The sequence below is a fragment of the Pelodiscus sinensis genome, chromosome 3 (genome assembly GCF_052426305.1).
Source record: "Pelodiscus sinensis isolate ZL-2025 chromosome 3, ASM5242630v1, whole genome shotgun sequence".
NCBI lineage: Eukaryota > Metazoa > Chordata > Testudines > Trionychidae > Pelodiscus > Pelodiscus sinensis.
In genome coordinates, this window is record NC_143054.1 from 171,110,361 (window position 1) to 171,131,224 (window position 20,864).

At 42.1% G+C, this 20,864-nt stretch overlaps 1 protein-coding gene across 1 annotated transcript in view; it reads left to right on the forward strand.

The window, feature by feature from the left end:
* The window catches only part of HAAO (3-hydroxyanthranilate 3,4-dioxygenase), a 70,066-nt gene that overhangs the window by 9,815 nt on the left and 39,387 nt on the right, over nt 1-20,864 (forward strand). Inside the window, exons 2-4 of the mRNA XM_006133988.5 lie at nt 720-798; nt 17,529-17,612; nt 19,107-19,213. Coding sequence (XP_006134050.4) covers nt 720-798; nt 17,529-17,612; nt 19,107-19,213 — 270 coding nt within the window. The remainder of the gene's footprint in view (nt 1-719; nt 799-17,528; nt 17,613-19,106; nt 19,214-20,864) is intronic.

Sequence of the window (20,864 nt, forward strand, 5' to 3'; positions counted from 1 at the left end):
GCTAAGCAGAAACTAAGGTAGAGTTTAAGGAAAATACAGGCTCCTCAGTTCTCCTTAAATCACTGGTGCTGTGCATGGAAATGAAATTCGTGCATTTCTATAAAAATTAATGGTCTTCAGAATTCAGTCATGACACACACACTCTCTAATAATATTCTTCCTTTCTTTTAAAGCTCAGACGATGCTTTGAATTTTAATATTTCATGAGTTGTCTTCTATGCTACTTACAGCTCTCTAAGCATTGCAGTCCTTTGTTCCCCCAACAAGCAGAATGTTTTTATAGGTTCATCAGTACAAAAAATAAATATTTTGGCTTGCCCTTGGAAATTTGATCTGTAATCACATTATTGTGATTCCAGATCCTTATTTGGGATTGCTAGTTTTACAAGTATTACACTGTGTATTACCTCCTGGAAATAATGGAAATAGTTTAGTTGGGTATTTTAATTTTCTCATTTAATTTAGCTTTTATTTAAACAAATGTAAGAGTGGATATTGCAAAGATTATAATACCTACCTCTTCATAGAGGATTTTTCATCTTTAGAGCTCAACAAGTATTAAAAAAACACATCTCTTGAAACCCAGTCCAGACCCTATTTACTGGACTATACTGCTTGAACTCTTAATAAATTAGTGTCTGTAAAATACTTTTAAATCCTCAGAGGAAATATTGAAATGCAAAATATTCCTACTAATCTCTTTAAAATATTTTTTCCAGGCACCGCCAGCAGTTGAATGTCATGTTTGTTGGAGGACCAAACCAAAGAAAGGATTATCATATTGAAGAAGGAGAAGAGGTAACGCAAAGGATATTTCTGTTTTACGATTTATTGATCTCCAGGGTTAACACATGTAACTATGGTATATGTGACATTTGCAAATTAATAAAATCCTACTTAATTCTATTAAATTGATTAGAGGTGGGCAGAGAAAATTGACAAAATCATATTCTGCAACACTTCCTAAAATTGGGTTAATTTCACTACCATTTTGTTTAGGATATAAGAACATAAAACAGTTCCAACGACGTCAAAATGTGCCCTTGCAATATTTTCAGAATGAAGCTTTTTGTTATTTCATATTTAAATGATCTTTTGTTTTGAATATTTATTGTGCATTATAGATTATAACAGGGGTGAGCAATACGCAGCTCACAGGCTGGATGCAGTTTGCCAGAGTTAGCCTCTGGCAAGCGTTCAGAAGCTTTGTTTATCTGAGCGTCAACATGTACCCTTGCTTGCAGCTCCTGTTGTCTGCTGTTTGCCATTACCACTACAGACCAACTCAAAGCAACTCCAGACCCAGCCAGAACAACAGATGCAAAATCTGCAGACATATTTGCACTGCTACAGTGATTAGCACCACACTCAGCACACATTTCAAGATCCACGGGTCCTATATTGCGTATCACAACATGTGGTGTACTTTTTCTGGTGCACTAAATGCCCCAATCACAGTTAAATGGCTAAAATCAGACAATCACTATGCTTGTGATTGAACTCACACATAGGAAAATGATAAAAGACAAAAACACTCTATTACCTTTCTGTGAACACTTTTTTTCAAAGTGATCCCTCTATGACTGACCTCCCCATCAATTCTCATTCTCAAAGAAACCAGCCCAACACTTTCAAAAGACAACCCTGGGAGATTAAATCCATAACTTTGCTAGACACTAAAAAATCATGAATAGAACAGAAGCACTAGATTTGTGGTTTATTACAGAAATCTGACCCACTAACAGCTCTTTGTCCTCTGTTGTCCGCTTGCATTTTCCCCTCTAATTGGAGGAGTATTAAGGTACCACTTTATCTTGAATAGCCCCTTGAAATATAAGTTAACTACTTTAAATATTTTGTTCCACTTTATATTTCACTCTGACACTCTGAGCCCTGATCTACTCTACAACATTAGGTCAATGCAAGGCAACTTATGTCAACCTCACTCTTGAAGCATCTATATTAAAATGCCCTTGCTGCTGATATAACTTGCTTACTACACCAACTTAATAAATCCACCACCGAGAGAGGTGAAGCACTTAGGTCAATGTAGGTTGTTTAATGCAGTGTCAAGCCAGGTCTATACTAGACCTGGGAGGTCAGCTTAAGGTACACAACTCCAGCCAGCTAGAATATGTAGCTGGAGTCGTCTTACCTTAAGCCAAGTTTGGCACCATCCCCACGGTGAGAGACCAATGGGAGCAAATGTTCCTGTCAGCTTCCTTTACTCCTCTCAATTGTGAAGAGTACAGAAGCCGGCCAGAGCTGCTCTCAGTGTTCATTTTAGGGGTCTATACTAGACCTGCTAGGTCGAATGCCAGAATGTTGATCTTCAGCACAATAAGTGAAGATGTTTCCTGAGTGTAGACCAGGGGTGGGCAAAAGGGCCTCCAGGGGCCAGATTCGGCCCTGCAAGCGGGTGGATCCGGCCAGCAGAGGCCCTGCAGATCTTCCGCCCCCAGGCCCTAATTGGCCTGGGGGCACAGGAGCACGCAAAGCCTCCTCCCGCCCTGCCAGGAGCACATGGCACTTTTAAGTGCAGGGACAGAGTGGAGGAGGCTTCATGCACTCCCCCGCCCCCAGGTCCTAATTGACCTAGGGGCAGGGGAGTGCAGGAAGTCTCATCCCATGCCAGGGGCATGGGAACTTAGGGGGAACCTGAAGGAGGGGCAAAGGCACTCCCTCACCCACAGACCAATCATTGTCTGGGGATGAGGAATGCAGAAGTATCATGGTCCTGCCCCTTCCACTTGATGTCCCACCCCTTCCTGTGCAGCTCAGGGCCACTTAAAAATTTTCTGAAGTGGCCCCTGGCAAAAAATTATTGCCTACCCCATTTGTACACACTTCATTGCTTGCATCAACTGTCACTAGATATCTGATGCCACGCCACAAAGCTTTATACTGATAATTCAATCAGTGCAAGCCTTCCAAGTGAGACTGCACAGTGCCAACACAGGGTTCATTGCATATATAGGCAAAGTTATTTAACCAGAGGTGGCTGTATGTCATATAACTCATAGGTTGACATAATTTTGTAGTGTAGACTTACCCTAAGTGAGTTTCTCAGACCTGAAGAAGATCTCTGTGTAGGCTTGAAATTTTTTCTCTCACATCAAGAAAAGATGGTCCAATAAAAGATACTACCTCATCCACCCTATCTCGCTTTCTTTTATTTTTCCCCTTAAGCAGCAAAGAAAGGATCAAAACTGAACACTAGTTGAATAGTAATAGAGATGTAGCCGTGTTAGTTTAGTCTAGCTGAAACAAAAAACAGGACTATGTAGCACTTTAAAGACTAACAAGATGGTTTATTAGGTGATGAGCTTTCGTGGGCCAGACCCACTTCCTCAGATCAAATTGTGGAAGAAAATAGGCATAACCTTATATACCAAAGGGATACAATAAAAAAAAGTGAACACATATAAAAAGGACAAATCAAATTTCAGAACAGAGGGGGGATGGAGAGGAGAGGTAAATGTCTATGAGCTAATAATATTAGAGGTGATAATTGGGGAAGCTATCTTTGTAATGGGTAAGGTAATTAGCGTCTTTGTTAAGACCCCGGCGTAAAGTGTCAAATTTAAGCATGAATGACAGTTCAGAGGTTTCTCTTTCAAGTCTGGTGTTAAAAGGTCTTTGAAGCAGGATGCAGGTAATCAAGTCGTTGAGACAATGCCCTTTCTGGTTGAAATAGCAAGAAACTGTTTTTTCTTTGTGATACTGTCTGATATCCATTTTGTGTGCATTGATTCTTTGGCGAAGCGTCTGAGACATTTGTCCAATGTACATAGCAGATGGACACTGTTGGCACATGATGACATAAATTATATTTCTGGATGAGCAGGAATATGTGTTCTTGATCTTATAACTGAATTGATTAGTTCCAATAATGGTGTCAGTAGAGTAAATACGTGGACAAAGCTGGCAACGGGGTTTGTTGCAAGGAAAAGTTCCAGGGTTGGTATTAGTGTGGTATGTCCTGTGGTTGTTGGTAAGAATCATCCTGAGGTTAGGTGGTTGTCTGTAGGAGACTATGGGTCTGTCTCCCAGAGCCTCTTGGAGTGTAGTATCCTGTTCTAGTATGGGCTGTAGTTTATTGATAATGTGTTGGACGGGCTTAAGTTGGGGGATATAGGTGATGACAAGTGGTGTTCTATTGTTGGTTTTCTTGGGTCTGTCTTGAAGTAGATGGTTTCTGGGTATTCGTCTGGCTCTTTCAATTTGTTTTTTTATTTCTCCAGGTGGGTAATTGAGGTTTATAAATGCTTGGTAGAGATCCTGAAGTTTCTGGTCTCTGTCAGTGGGATTAGAGCAGATGCGGTTGTACTGAAGGACTTGGCTATAGACGAACACTAGTTGTCACTGTAAGCCCATCTTTGCCTTCTTCGTATCTATCTGTCAAGATGCATATGATGGACTTGGCTTTTACAAATTTCTGAGAAAAAAATTAGAGGACTGCATTTTCTGGCTGAAATTAATTAAAGAGGACAACAAATAAGACTGAGAAAAGCAGGAAGTTTAGCTTTTTCGTGCATGAACTGTTTTCTGTCTCAAATCTTTTCAGTCTTAATGCTGAATCCCATCTTTTTGCACTGAATGCACTTTTCAAGTTTAGTGACTGGTTACCTGGAAAGAGTCAAATGATAATTAACTTGAAGTTCCTTGATAAATAGAAAATATTTTTTTGTTCCCTAAGGATGCATCTACATTGCACCCTTAGCTAAAAATAAGCTACGCAATTTGAGCTATGCAAATTGTGTAGCTTATTTGGAGTGTATTTCAAAATAGCTTATTTTGGAATTTGGCACTGTCTACAAAGCACCAAATTTCAAAATAAACCGCTCTTCCAAAATGTCCCTTAATCTTTGTGGAACGAGGTTTATAGGAACATCGGAATAGCGTGCCCATTATTTTGAAAGACATTTCAAAATAATGGGTTCACTGTCAAGATGCAGAATAACTATTTCAGGATACCGGAAGTATCCCAAAATAGCGCTGCAATATAGATGTACCCTAAATCTACACATATTATGACAACGGACAAAAACAATCAAATCTCTTGTATAACAGCTGGCTATTAAGTATTGTTTTTGAGACTACATTTACACGTGAACTGAGAATCATCCCCAGGAGTAGTTACACTTGCACTAGCTGTCATTGAGATAGCCAATGAAAATTAGCAATGTAGGCACAGTAGTATGGGCCGTACCAAGTGGTGACATAGGGTAGCCACCATGGCTGTGTCTAGACTGGCCAGTTTTTCCAGAAAATCAGCCACTTTTCTGGAAAAACTTGCCAGCTGTCTACACTGGCTGCTTGAATTTCCGCAAAAGCACTGACTTCCTACTGTAAGAAATCAGTGCTTTTTGCGGAAATACTATGCTGCTCCCGTTCGGGCAAAAGTCTTTTTCCGACAGACTTTTGCGCAAAAGGGCCAGTGTAGACAGCTGAGATTTCTTTTCCACAAAAAAGCCCCAATCATGAAAATGGCGATCGGGACTTTTTTGCAGAAAAGCACGTCTAGATTGGCCAAGGACGCTGTTCCGCAAAAAGTGCTTTTGTGGAAAAGCATACTGCCAATCTAGACGCGCTTTTCTGCAAATGCTTTTAATGGAAAACTTTTCAGTTAAAAGCATTTCCGGAAAATCATGCCAGTCTAGACGTAGCCCATGAGTATATGTCTGTGGGATCCGGGTAGTTTTATAGTCAACACAGTTAGCCCATGTTTCTATAGCCATTGCCTGTGCTACCATGATTAGCGTGCTAATGATTACTGTTATCAAGCTAGTGCAAGTATATCTACGCAGGTTGGGAGTCATGCCCCCAGCTCCAAATGTAGACACACCCTTCATGTTCTTTCATGTATTTAGTATTAAACAAGTTTTTCCTTAAGAAATGTATTTTTAAAACTTTTATTGCAGTGAATCAAGTGGTTACAAATTTCAGCCTTTATACAATAAATACAAATACACTTTAACATGGACAGCCCAATTTTCAAGGATGGTCTATGTAATAGGACAATAGGACATCTAAATGTGTATGTGGATTCTCAGCTCAGAATTTAGAGGGGAGGAAAATATTCAAGTGGCAAATTGAGGCCCAAAATGTGTGTGTCCTATTAAGGAGCTCACATTTAAAAGCTGGGCCCACAATCTTTATGCCAATTTAATAGCATCATTGTATATTTAAAGATAATTTGTGGTGGTGGCCTATTATAAGCAACTCTATTTATAAGAGCTTAATGTCTCAGTGATTTGAAAAAGTAAGACACTTATGCTTACCAGATTGGAGGAAATTCAGGCAGGCATGTTTGGTTTGGGAGGGAAGTTCATTTTAGGACAGTTTAAATGTGTTAAGTTCATTTTTCCACGTACAGAACTACATGCTTCTCATACACAATTAGTTGATAATATTAGAAAGTACCTTCTGTGCTTCTCTAGCCCGGTGCTTTTCAGCCTACAGTAACATTTCCCGAGGGATTCACCAGCATGTCAGTATTTGTTAACATGCTCTGATTCTTGGAACTGATACTCTTAGCTTCAAGCCATTGTTTCTTGTAGCATCATCCTTAACCATACTCGGTTGCATCCCTTATCTTGTACTGTTTCCCCTCTCATGATTTTTGTAGATAGTAGAGTTAGAATGCCCAGTTTATCAAAAATAGGCCGGAACCACTCAAACTTTAAAAGTTTGGCTCTAAACTGTGTATCTTGAGCCCACCATTACAGCATATTCATCTTTTCTAATACTGTACAGTAATCCCTCACTTAACATTGTTGTTATGTTCCTGAAAAATGCAATTTAAGCAAAACGATGTTCAGTGAATATAATTTCCCCATAAGAATTAATATCAATGGGGAAGGGAGTTAGGTTCCAGGAAAATGTATTTTAGCAGACAAAAGGCAGTATATGCATATACAGTATACGTTTTAAACAATTTAACACTGTACCCATCAATGATGGTTGTGAAGCTAGTTGATGTGGTAGAGTCAGAGGGTGGAATATTTCCCAGAGAATGTCTTGCTACTAAATGATGAACTAGTATTCAGCTGAGCCCTCAAGGGTTAACATGTTGTTAATGTAGCCGCACACCCTAGAGCAGCATGGACTGAGGCAGGAGTGAGGAAACACAACAGATGCATAGCAGTAGTTGCAAATACTTCCCTGCAGAAACTGAACATGATTAACCCATAATATCCCACTGGAGTGCACCACTTTCTCCTCTGAACAGTGCAGACACAGCTGCACAGTGCCAAGGGGTGTTTTTGTATGTGTGTGTGTGTGTGTGTGTGTGTGTGTGTGTGTGTGTGTGTGTGTGTGTGTGTGTGTGTGTGTGTGACAGAGAGAGAGTGAGAGCGAGAGAAACGCACAGTAGGTGTGAGACAGACAAAGAAACACACACTATATATATATGTTTGAAAAAGAAAGAGGCAGACAAAGTTGTCTATTGCCCCTTTAAGTATGCTGACCCACTTCAAGTACACTGTCCTTGTAAGTAGACCAGGAAGTCCAGACACAGGTCTCTGTAGCTGTGATATCCTGTTTTTGGAGATGGGCTATAGAGTGAGGGGCTCGATTGTAATAAACAGGGGACATCCTGACACCAACACCCCTCTCTCCTCCCTACTGAACAGCAGTCAGGAGACTCCTGGGAGCGGCTCAAGGAAGATGGTGGGAAGAACATAGCAGTGGGGGGATACCTTACAGCTAGCAAACTTAGGGGCTACCGGCCCATCCTGGTTCCAAACCCTCATGAGGGCAGGCTTCTCTTCCAGAAAATCCTGCAAGTAGTGGACAATGCAGGCAGCCAAATGAAACAACATTAACTGGGACAACGTTAAGTGAGGAGTTACTGTCTGTACAAAGCAAGTTATCTTTGCTTTCTCTCCACAGAAACATAGATAGTAGGGGTTCCATCCTACAAACTCTTACTCATAAGTGAAGTCCCATTGACCACAAAACCATGCTCACTCCCAGGAGAAGGGCAAGGACATTTTGGAAATATCTGTACCTCTAATCTAGCCATCCGGCACAGGTCCAACGACCAACCTGCAGGTCGATAGTGTTAGCATAGACTTAGGGATACTTTCACTTTGACTTAGCCTACACTGAACAGTTTTCCTGATATAGCTATAGCCTCCTAATTTAGACATAGCCTATACTGGGAAAAACACTATTGTGCCAATCTAACTGCATCTTCACTAGGGCTTTTGCCAGCACAGAAATGTCACCCTTCCCTCCCCCCCAAAAAATAAGAATCAATCACACATTTAGCCAACATTACTATAACTACAAAAGCTTCTAATGTAGACTTGGCCTTACATCCAGCTGTCTGTGACAACACAGGGCAATTCTTGGAACCTGGGACCAGTCAGGTGCACTTGGCCACATCCCTGTCTCTTAGGGTATGTATACACTGCAACATTTTTTTGAAATAACTCGCGTTATTCCGAAATAACTTAGTCTGTGTCTACACAGCAGGCAGTTATTTAAAAATAGTGTCAAAATACTGTCAAGCTGGAGGACTTCTTACTCTAACTCCTGTAACCTCATTGCATGAGGAATAAGAGAAGTCGGAGGAAGAGTGCTCTATTTCAAAATAAGTGCTGTTGTTTGGACACTCCCTATTTATTTTGAAATAAAACTATGCAATTGATGTAGCTCAATTTGCATAGCTTATTTCAAGTTAAGCCCTGCAGTGTAAATGTACCCTTAGACATTTCCACTACAGTGAAGGGGGATTCTATAGGAACTGTGGAGACAATGCTATACACCCATAGACTTCCCTGTGCATGAGGCATCTTCAGGGACTGGATTTACTAGCATCCTAGCTGCTTTTTTCTGCCTGAATGGTTTGTTATGTAGGCAATTTAGTCAACAAAGTAGAAAAAGGTCTTTTGGAAATTTGTAATCTTTTAACACCTGATCTGCCTAGCTGCAAAAATATTTTAAATAATGGATTGTTTGTTTTTAAATAAGAGAAAAAAGCTCCTCTTGCAATCAGCAGGAGAGAGGTTCCATTCACATCAGAAGCAGCCATTACCTTCAGAAATAGTTTTGCTGCCTAACATTGGTGGGATAAGGCTTGGCTAGTAACCAGGTTTCACAGGTCACTGATGCATATGAGCAAAGAAAAACATAGTTTCTCTCCCTTTCTCATCCAATTGCTTTTCCAGATTTTTCATGCTTGAAAATCTTAGGATGAGAAAGGGAGAGAAAATTATGTTATTCTTTGCCCATGTACATCAGTCACCTGTGAAGCCGGGACAGCACCCAAACTGTACTCCCACATCAGACTGTGATTTGCTCTGTAAATTAATTTAGTTCTTGATTATCAGACACACATGATATTTGCCAATTCAGAGTCCTATCTTGCAGGGTGCTGAACAAACCCAGTTTCTAATCTGGAAGAACTGGAGGCATGTATTTTTGACTCTCTGCTACTTGCTTCATTCTTTTTCATTGCTTGGATGCATACTTCCTGGGGCTAGGCTACAGTGAGGATGCTGATACCTCTCATAGGCTTTTCCCAGTGAAACAGCCCAGTCAAGAAAAGCAGCAGTACTGCAAAACCCTTTACTTGGTTTTGCTGAGCCTGGTACTAATGCCTCCAGCAAATACCCAGTGGCAGAAGATACATTTCTGGGATGAGTCAGCTTAGGGGACTTTCCCCAGCACCCAGGTGTTCATGCTCCCTTAAGGTACAAACAAAAAGTTATGTGAAATTCACCTTCTCCCTCAATGATGTGGAAGGTATGTATACCTTCCTGCCCCCCCAATTAGAGTACATGAATTGGGTTATATTATAAACCAGAAATGAGTTTGACAACTTAAAATACACATTTTATAGTTAATAAAGAGATATAAAACAGAACAAAGCTGATTATTAAGAAGATAAAGCAAAGCCCACAAACTAAGATACTGCTCTTCATTGTACTGAACCTCTGGAACTTCTTGCCAGAGGAGGTTGTGAAGACCAGGACTTCAACAGGGGTCAAGAAAGAACTAGATAAATTCATGGAGTTTAGGTCCATCAATACTTATTAGCTAAATTGGTAGGAATGGTGTCCCTAGCTCCGTTTGTCAGAAGCTGAAAATGGATGACAGGAGAGGGATTGCTTGATGATTACGTGTTTCTGTTCACACCCTCTGGGGCAGTGGTCCCCAGTGCGGTGCCCACGGGTGCCATGGCGCCCGCTGGGGCATTTATGTGCACCCGCCGAATGATCTGGGCCAGCCCCGCCCCCAGCGTGTGGCGCATGCGCGTTGCAGGCCCTGAGTGCATGGCACATGGGTGGCCCCGGGTGTGCGACGCATGCGCAGTCCCACCCCCAGATGCCCAGCATGTGAACAGCCCCGCCCCTGGGCACCCGGCAGCTCTGAAAGGTTGGGGACCACTGCTCTGGGGCATCTGGCATTGGCCAATGTTGAAAGACTTTGGTGTGATCCAGAAGGCCGTTCTTATGTTCTTCTGTACTCTAATGACTTTGGTAACTGGTAATATCCTCTACATTTGGAATGCAATGAAATGAAGGGAAGAACAGATTTAGGGAGAGGAGATGTGTCTTGGATACTCTGGAAAGATCAGGGGAACTAGATCAAAACCAAACTACCAGTCTCAATGTTGATTGTGTAATTTTCAGAAATGTTTTGCATCTGCAGCTGCCAATAGACCCATTCACCACTCCACTTTTGCAATATTAAGCCATACTGTAAAGGTAAAGGGCCAATGCTAAATTGATGATAACTCTGGGCAGTGGGGAAGTGGAAAGTAATAGGTAATAGATTAATAAGAAAGCAGGAAAGTTTTACAATAACAGAAATGGGACAGTGTCAGATAGTAAATAAGAAAGGGCTCATAGGAACAGCTATACTGGGTCAGAGAAAGGTCCATCTAGCCCACTATCTTGTTTTTCAATTGAGTCTAATTCCATGTGTTCCAGAAGGACAGATAATCATCAAGGGTGTGTAGACTACAGAGTTTTTTCGAAAAAAGTGGCCTTTTTTCAAAAAAACTTCCCCTGCGCCTAGACTGCCACTGTGTTCTTTTAAAATTAAATCAAAAGAACGTGGCGGGTTTTTTTGACCGCAGTAAACCTCATTTTACAGGGAAGAACGCCTTTTTTTGAAAGTGCTCTTTCAAAAAAAGGCATTCTTGAATGCAAACAGGGCTTTTTTGAAAGAGCATTCAGACTACCACAGAGGGAAGGGTAGGGGAAGAAAATGTACAAAATTTGGGAGAATATCAAAACCAAATTAAATAAGAGTACAAAAATTAAGACTTCAAACAACCTAAACCCACCCTTGTTTTTCTTCTCTTCTCTTGCCTATACATTGCCTATCTAGACCATAGGCTTTTTGAAGGCAGGGATCTTTCTAGGGTCCATAGCAATGTGCACTTTCACTGCAACCACACCCACCTATTGGAACCTACACTGCCAAAGGGTTTCCTGTGGCTGTGCAGGAGGATTGTATTTGCCCCATAGTATGGAGAGGTCCTACCAGCATATGGATGACTGTTGCACCCAAGGGCAATAGTCTTATATTTATTACTAGCTACTCCTATGACTACTGAAATGAAAGGAACATAGTCTGTAACTCAATGAGCCATTAAACAGCTGACAGTTATCTTGATAAAGTTCAGAAGACATAATCAGCACAGTAATGAACTGGATAATTACTGCCACATGTGCTCCTCAAAATGTCAAATGATTTATAGGTGAATGAAAGACATATTTTTTCTTAAAAAGACATTGTTTTCCTGAAAACTATTTCAAAGAATAAACCCCAACTTGCTGTAAAAAGTGTTGTGATAGTACCGATGCAGAAATATTTGAAGTGAGTATAATGAAACAAACAAACAAACAAACGAATGAATGAATTCCCACCACCATCACACACCCCTATTTGCACGATTTTAACAATAGAGCAGTAAATTCAGAGTTAAGGTTCCTTGGCATTCCATAAGGGTCCATTCCATTGACTTGAATGGAAGCAGAATCAGAAACAATCTCCTGCCTCTTCTGGTCAAAGCCACAGCCTGCTTGTCACTTTCAGCCTCATTGTGGCCAAGACCCCAGATCATGATCCCCACAGGCCTATGCTATAATCCACCCTTATTATCCCACCATTAACAGTATGAAGTTTGAGGAGTGTTATGATCCCCCCCCCAGCTTTATGAAAATTGGCTTATGCATAACTCAGAGATGCTTTAAATAAAATACCTCATGTAATCCATCAATTTTAATGTTACAGTCTGCTGGATCTGTATATCCTATTTTAGTGCATGTATCATTCTTGTATGTAAAGTTAGAAATATTAAATATGAGACTGTTTATAGTATTAAATGTGCTATTGAGAGCCAGTACTGGTGCCTGGAAACCTTAATGACTGGTTGATCAACTTAATGACTTGTAAATAATCTTGTTTGTCCTGTAAGTCCAAAGGTTATTAGACTAATAAGACAAGTGATCATACCACCTGGTACTGGGATGCCATTTTTTGACCCAAGTAATTTTCCATGGAAGGGAGAATGTAGAACAAAACTTCCCCTTGCTTAAATAGTCTTCTCCCAAGTGCAGGAATCTTACCAGCCCTTGTTCTTCAGCTGACATGAAGAGATCTGGGGGACCCAGATTAGTGTAAAACATCATCTTTGACCTGAAGACTATGCTTAGAACAAGAACAGCTCTTTTAATCTACTTGCAATAAGGTTGGGTTTTTTAGCGAATTTTAACTAGCTGTACATTTTCTTTTTATTTTACCTGAGTACCTTACTTTGATCTGTCTGTTTTCACTTGCAACCATGTAAATCCTACTGTTTGTACTTAATTCAGACACTTTGTTTACTATCAGGCCCAGTATAAATAATTGTTATGAGGGGAGGACTACCAGTGTGCATCTCTCTCTTTCACTGATAATGGCAAATATCCTCATAAGCATTCTTTGTGTAAAACTTTTACTCAGAGATTTGGGATTTTGATGCCTTTTGAGGGTTGGTTTCTGAGTGCTGTGCCCTAGAATTCCATTCTCCCAGAGCTGAAGTGATTCAGCATCTGCACTTCTCTTTGGGGGGCAGTAACCCCAACTCTGTGTCTTGTCTAGGAAAGACCAGAGACTCTGGCCAGCTAGACATGGTAATAGGGATCCCCAGAGAACAAGAAGGTGAGTGTCAGTGGCATAATCAGCACACCAGAGAACAACCCCAAGGGTCTTCTGTGATCATACTCCATCACAGGGAGATCTAGCCTCCATTATGTGATACCCATGAAGTCAGAACTATAGTTTATCCATATTCAGGATTGGCAGACTAGACTTGAATGGGAGCAGGATCACAAGCAATCAAAACATTTAATACAGGAAAGAGTCCATTTTTATTCCTGGTCAGAACAGGGTGAAAATCAGTCCTATGCAGAAGGCCAGCACAAGCTCTATACCCTACTTCAATCCACAAAATAGGGATGAAGAGGCTCACAGACATTGAGCTGGGCATCTGCAATTCACCTATAGTAGTTTAAACAGAAGAGCTTTGGGACCAGGGAGAAATTTTACAACCAAGGCACATTTTTTTTTCTCTTTTTTGGTTGCAGTTGAGAGTTAGCCATTAGGAAGAAAGACTATAACTATGCCTGTGTGATTTCCTGAGAGTGGGCATTAGTGGACTTTGGCCCTTTCTGTCTTCCTAGACTATGTTTCCATGGTAATGTTCTGCAGCAGCACCCTGAACAGAAGCAAAATATGGCAACCAGAGAGAGCACTTCAGAAACTACCTTTCAATTACCAGCATGGCCAGTGAACAGGCCTTTGTGATAGTCACTGGCAGACAAATTCTCCCCAAAAGTTCTCTTTGAAGGGATGTATAGTGAGCAATTTTCCACTTAAGTAATATTATACTGTAAGATGAGCCATCAGCCTTTTTAGTGAAAGCTATTGTAGCCTTTTACACAATCACTCGGTGACACCAGACCAAATTAAAATGACAAGGGGTGGTGGGAGTCATGAGTTGGTAGTTACATGGAATAAAAGGAAAATGGCTAGGTGAACAAGCCAGGCATGGGAGGCTAACCCCCTGTCCTGTTTCTTCTGGTCAAGGCCATGTCCTCATTTACCACTTCTAGCTCCACTATTGGCAGAGGTGGCTGAAAGCTTGGTCAGAACCATTGGACAGAAGGGCTGAAAACTCAGTCCCAGGTAGGGTTGAGCTGTCAGTCCTGGATGGGGCTTTGGTGGAGCTCTGAATCCTTGCCAGAACTGTGAGTCTAGAGACCCTCCCCCATTCTGCCCCTCCTGCCTGTGCAGAATATTTTAAACTTCTGCCAAATTTATTGTCCATAAATACATGTGGAGGCTCCAGCATGGGAGTGTCAAGCTTAGGCCACTGAGTGCATGAAGGTGGGAAATCACACTGTACACACACGTCAGCCACACACACTCTTCTCCTAGGATAGGGACTTGGCGGTGAGATATCTTTGGGTACATGGCGAAAGGCCACAGGGAAGCATTTTATATGATGGCTGACATGTCAGCCATGACCCAAAACCCATTTGAATGACAAAATAGAAACAGCTAATACTAATGACCGAGTCCAGCCCTCATTCAGGCCCTTGCTTGCCATGGCTCTGGGCCATCACCTCCCAAATGGTCTTTTCATTTCCTTCTCAGCTGAAATGCAAAGGAGCAGTCAGTCACCTTTCATTTTCTTTTAACTTCCCCTCCTCCATAGCCAAAAATGTGTCCCTCCCTGCCCCAGTCCACATCTGCTGCTGATTCCTGCTCCAGAAGGGAGGAGAGGGGAACCTTGGTATCTGGGCTTAACTTTCATAGGAGAGGAAGACAGAGTGAAAAGAAGATTAGAGAGACTGCAGGGAGTTGCAGGCAGGACAGGGGGTCAGCGGCCAGGCATGTGGGAAGAAGAGGGGATAGGAGCAGATGCAGTGCATGGAGTAGATCAGAACAGCTGCTGTCCCCCAGGGGCACCAGACTGCTCCCCAGGTAGCCCTAGCACATTCACTCCAAGTCACTGAGCCAGACAATTGCCCCCCTTTCCTTCCCAGCCCCACTCCTGTCACAGCCATCCCCAGCTTGGTTCCCCCCCCCCACACACACACACACTGTTCCCTGAAGTCCTGTGCCTGGCTCTACTCCCTGAGCTTGGTTCCCTCTCTCCCCAGCCTTGCTGGGCCCCTACCTGCTCACTCACATGCTGCAAACTTTTGCTTCTGGCAGAAAGGGACACTTTTCCAGCTCTGGACTCCCCAGGAGGGAGGGGCTGGGTGGCACTGGAACCCTCATCTGTCCAGAGGGGAGGAGTGGGGAGAAGCCTGCTGGCTGGGCTGAAACAAGGACCAGAGAGGAGGGGGCTGGATTAGGGTTAGGAAAAGGGTACCAAAGGGGAGGGGTGCTGTCCGAGCCCTTTGTGGCACTCCCTCCCTCACCAGTTGTGTTGCCCTCATCTTGGGCCCAGACTGCCCAGTGCAAAGGCCAGCCTTGGGGGCACTGCTGCAGAGAAACTGGCAGTGGTGTGAGAGACCCCTGGCCTGTCACTTCCTTCCTCTATCTTCTTCACAGGCAGCAGTGCATGCCAGGGAATGCACATGCACTGCCTGGTATCCAGTGGGAGAGGGGAAGCAGGATAGGCACAGATGCACCAGGAGCCCAGCTGGGAGCGTGCCCACCTCCCCTACAGCATGCCCCCCGCTGATCCCTTTCATACCTGCCTGCCTCATTTGGCTGCACTCATTGAGCCACCAGCAACAGCCTGCAGCAGAAAACCTGAGAGCCCAGCTGAGAGAGTGCACCACCAGCCGCACGAGGTGTGCCTACAGGAGAACATCCCAACCAGCTCTTGCCAGAGTGGCACCCAAGGGCGCACTGCCTTACTTTTACCTCCATCCATTGCTCTCACTATTCTGGGGTCCCTATCCACATTGATACCCCTGACTTGAATGAGCTGTGGGGAGAGGCTGTTTTGCAGTACAGAGAGGCCTCTGACTTAAAACACCTACGTCAGATACCACTTACGACGCTTTTCGATTGACTGCCTATTTCTCTGCACAATGCTCATTTCACCCTTATAACGGCAGGATCACATGCTGAGCCTCAGCCAATCACTTATTTCATTATTCAAGCTTTCTGATTGGCTCCCAACCCCAGGCTCAGCCATTCAAAAACAAATGGCAAGGCAAGCTATCCTGGCCATGGAAGCCAATCAGACAAACCACTGCAAAGGATCCCCTTTCAGCTCTATTCTGGAAAGTCAAAGTATATATATGATATGATATGTTTATTTCAATACTGCTTATGAAATAAATACGATGGTGTTGCTATACAGTCATCTATACTTCATTTAATACAAAAATCTGGGTTATTGTGGTGAAAATAGTGTATCGAGCCTTCGTTCAGAAGCCAATCCCCTGATTTGACAGCAGTTTCAATTTACAGTGTTTCCACTCACAATGCAATTCTGAGGAATGAATTGTATTGTAAGTTTAAGGACTCCCAGTATACCTACCATAGAGGCAGGTCTCCTTTACCTTTTCACTTCCTTTTGAAGCAAACATTTTTATTCATAATTTCTGAAGCCTGAGAGATGTGTCCACTAGGAATATGTGGATTGGTTTGGAATCAAGTAAATAAAGATAAAATCAAGACCATTTTCTAGAGCAGGGGTGGGCAATAATTTTTGGCTGGGGCCACTTCAAAAATGTTCACGCGTTCCTCCTGCTCCAGGCCAATCAGGACTTGAGGGCGGGGGAGTGCACGACAACTCTTGCCCTGCGAGGAGCTCATGGTGCTTCAAAGTGCTGGGTGCTCCTAATTGGCCTGGTGGCAGGGAAGCAGCAGGGCCTCCTTGGGCCAGATCAACCCACTTGGCGGGTTGGATCCAGCCTGCAGAGGCCCTTTTGTCCACCCTTGTTCTAGAGGAAGAAAAAAAATTGTTTTGATTTGTTTTGTTTTTAAGGTTCACACATATTGGGCACGTCTACCCAGCAGAGCTAAAGTTGAATAAAGCTATGCAACTTCAGCTACATCAGTTGCATAGCTGAAGTTGAAATAGCTTAATTCGGCTTTTGGCACCATCTATACAGCAGGAAGTTGAAGGAAGAACACTCTTCCTTAGACTTCCCTTACTCCTCGTTACCATGAGCCAGAGTAAGAAGTCCTCCTGCTCGACATTATTTCGAAATAATGGCTTGTAACGTAGATGTGCACTGCTGTGTGTACCCATTGGGATTATTGCTAGGATTGGAAACAGAAATACCAAAACACTGCAAATAAAATTTGGTCTAAGTTTGCAGTATACTTGTTAGGTGTTTCTGGCTCTCATGCTCTCTGTCTCTAAACTCCTTTACAAAATTTCCCTGACTGCTACCTACTCTGGTCACTTAGGTGTAAATCTCTGTTCTCCCTGAATTAGTCCTGACCCTTGTTAAAAGATCCCATAATGAATTAGGGATCAAAAGATTGCAGGCTAGAGCTGTGTTAGTAAGCTCACATGGCTTAATGTCATTTTTTCTACACTTCAGTTATTTTACCAGGTGGATGGAGACATGTGCTTGAAGATAATTGAAAATGGAAATCACAGAGATATCCACATCAGAGAAGGGGAGGTAAACAGGAGTTTGTACTTGTCATTATTATACCTACATGTTAAATGACTATCATAACAATTACTGTACTTCAATTCAAATTTCCACTGCAGAGCAGGATAAAATACTGATCCAGGTAATGATTAATAATATTGTGAATTAAATATAACAAATTCCATTGTAAAAGGTACCAATCCATTACACAAACTATATAGTGTGCATAACATTTCAGTGAAAAAATAGCTGGCCTATAAAGTGACAGCCAGACAGACAGGGGGGATAGGGAGGGGCAAGTGGAAGGAGGTGAGGGAGGAATGGGGTACGAGCCCCCGATGGGGAGGAATGGGCTGGCTCTGTGGGCTCCTCGGGGTGGAAGCTCTCCTGAAGCCCCTCGATTGACCCCCCCTCCGGATGGCAGCCTGCGGCAAGTGCAGCCGGGCTGATGGCCGAGTGCTGTGATGTGCCGAGTGTGGGCATTCAAGGCACTCCAAGCCAGGACTGCTTTGCTGTCCCTCATCGAGTTAGACAAGAGAGCGGGGAACCCCTGAGAACTGTCTGTCTGGGGTGGGGGTCAGGTCCCTTTAAGGACAGCCCTCGGCTAGCCTGAGGCAGCAGCTCCATGCTCTAAGTCCTAATCTGATGCCCTGCCGGCACTGCTTCCGGCCATCCTTAACCCCAGTTCAGGGTCCACTCAATGTGGACATGCTAGTTCGAATTAGGAAAATGCTAATTAGAACTAGTTTTTAGGTCTAGATGCACTAGTTCGAATTAGCTTAGTCCCAATTAACTAATTCAAATTAAGTTAGTTCAAATTAGTGCTGTAGTGTAGACATACCCATAGGAACACCATTGTGCTAATAACAAGTTTTCCTTTAATTGTACTTACCATGATTCAAAAATTACAGTAACTTTCTGAATCTCAGATAAGGTCACTGGTTTGTTCTTTATTTTAATTGTCTAACAGCAGTGATGATACAGATTGAACCTTTCTAGTCTGCCACTCTCTGGTCTGGCAACATCCATGGTCCACCATAACTTTAATTAGCTGGCTGTCCACTTCTCATGGGTGGGGCCAAGTTTCCCACAGTTTGTTTATTGAGCTGTTATTGAGTTCTAACTAACCCCTAAATGTCTTCTAAGAGCCCAGTAAGCAGTGGAAGTGTTGATAGTGCTGCTAGACAATATTGACCTCCCATGGTTCGGCAAATTCTCTGGTTCAGCACTATTCAGGTCCCAAGGGTGCCAAACTAGAGAGGTTCAAATGTACAACTGAGAGCTCAGCTCAATACCCAAGAAGACAGTGATCACTGCTGGATGAAAGGTTGCCATTAACAAGACACCAACCTGGGAAAGCTAGCAACAGCATCTATTTTGCTGCTGGTATCAATGTGGGCTCAGTTGCCAAGATCAACGGGAATAGAAGAAAAGCAGGAGGGTGAACAAAGGCCTGCAAAAAGAAAAGAAACATACGTGAGGCAGTTATAGTTATTGTTTCCAATATCTTTGTCTGGGCAGATGTTTCTCCTGCCTGCCAGGATACCTCACTCTCCTCAAAGATATGCAGAGACTGTGGGACTCGTCATCGAGAGGAAAAGGTTAAACACAGAAACAGATGGACTCAGGTGAAATATGGTTTTTTGCTTTAGATATGGGGCTGATCTGTTAAACTTCTCATATGAGTTATTGTTTCGCTACATTGTTGTATTCTACTTCTTTCCTAGTAAATTATCAATGAAAATAGCAGGTATCTATCACACACACACACACTTTAATAAACAGGTTAGCTAATATGTTCCTTATTGAAATGTCTTTTATAAGTATGTTGTATGTTTGCACTTAAATATAGACTTTCATCTAAGGATTTCAGAACACTTTGAAACCATATTTGCACTCTTGAAGATATGCTGTACTATTCCTGTCACAAGTTGTGAATGTGAACACAGCGAAAGTGCTCTTTGGAGAGTGCACAATTACACAAGTGCTTGCATGATGCAAAAGCGATTTTCATGTCTTGCACTCATGAACATCCACTATGCAGTGAAAGTGGACTTAGATGAAGTGGTGGATATCTTTACTGGGAAGTTCCCTCAAAGACTGGAACTTAAAACTCTCTTTGAAGATGGAAACTAAATACTAACAAGTCTTAGACACAGCTGTGAATTTACTCTCATGAAGAAAAGTTTGCTGTTACCTAAAATCTATTTCACTACTACTAGCTTATATATAGTCATAATTGAAAAACTCTGAAGACAAAGACTGGAATATTTTGGAATATTGTTTTTCACTTACAATATTACAGCAAGATCCCATAAGGTAATTTCTATAAAACCTTTATGATTGTATACATTTTTAGTATGCTATAACAAAATCATTTTAGCAATCACTGTTTCCAATCAAATTTTTCATTAACCTCTCATGCACACTCATTGTATGACTAATTTGAACTCCTTTATATTTAAAAGAATTGCAGTCCACATTTACAAAAAAAGCACCCCCACAGAAATTCCTGCATATGGGCCTGCTTTCAGAAAGTCACCTGAATGGATTTTGAGTTACAGGTGCACACAGTACACCTGAAACAGTGTTCAGTCACAACACTGTATCCTCCTTTCAAAACAGCTCAGAGTCATTCACATTTATAAAAAAATTCACTAGCTTTATTTTCAAAAACCAAAGATAAATTGAACTGGAAACACAATAACCTAATATTTGAGAGAACATTATATATTTGTACTTCAAAACTGAAGTTATTCAGCAACATTAAATAGAATCACCTTTTCTTGGTAAAACTTCTGCTTCCCAGGTGTAGTCCATGAATGTGGCAGTGGCATATGGTTTCTAAAAAGCTCATGTAGAGCTTATTCATGGACCAATATATTCTTGCTTTTATAACCTGAGAAGAAATTAAAAGAATTAAAAGCCATCATCTTGTTTACAATCGGCAGACTAAAATGTATTCAAGTGCACTGTTCAGTAAATAAATAGTGCAGGTTGCATGTTTAGTGCCTGTATGGATAATCTGCTAGGGTTGCCAGATGGTTTCGACAAAAATACCCAGACACACTTGACATTACATCACAATCTACATTACATCTTATTTAGAAAATACCGGACATTTATATTTTCTCAATTTTTTTCCTGAACAGAAAGCTCAAATACTGGACTGTTGGGTTCAAAACCAGACACCTGGCAACCCTATAATCTGCAAAACCTTAATTATAAGAAAGTGGGCATTTTCACTGCCAATCAATGACAGAAATCAGGACTAGACAC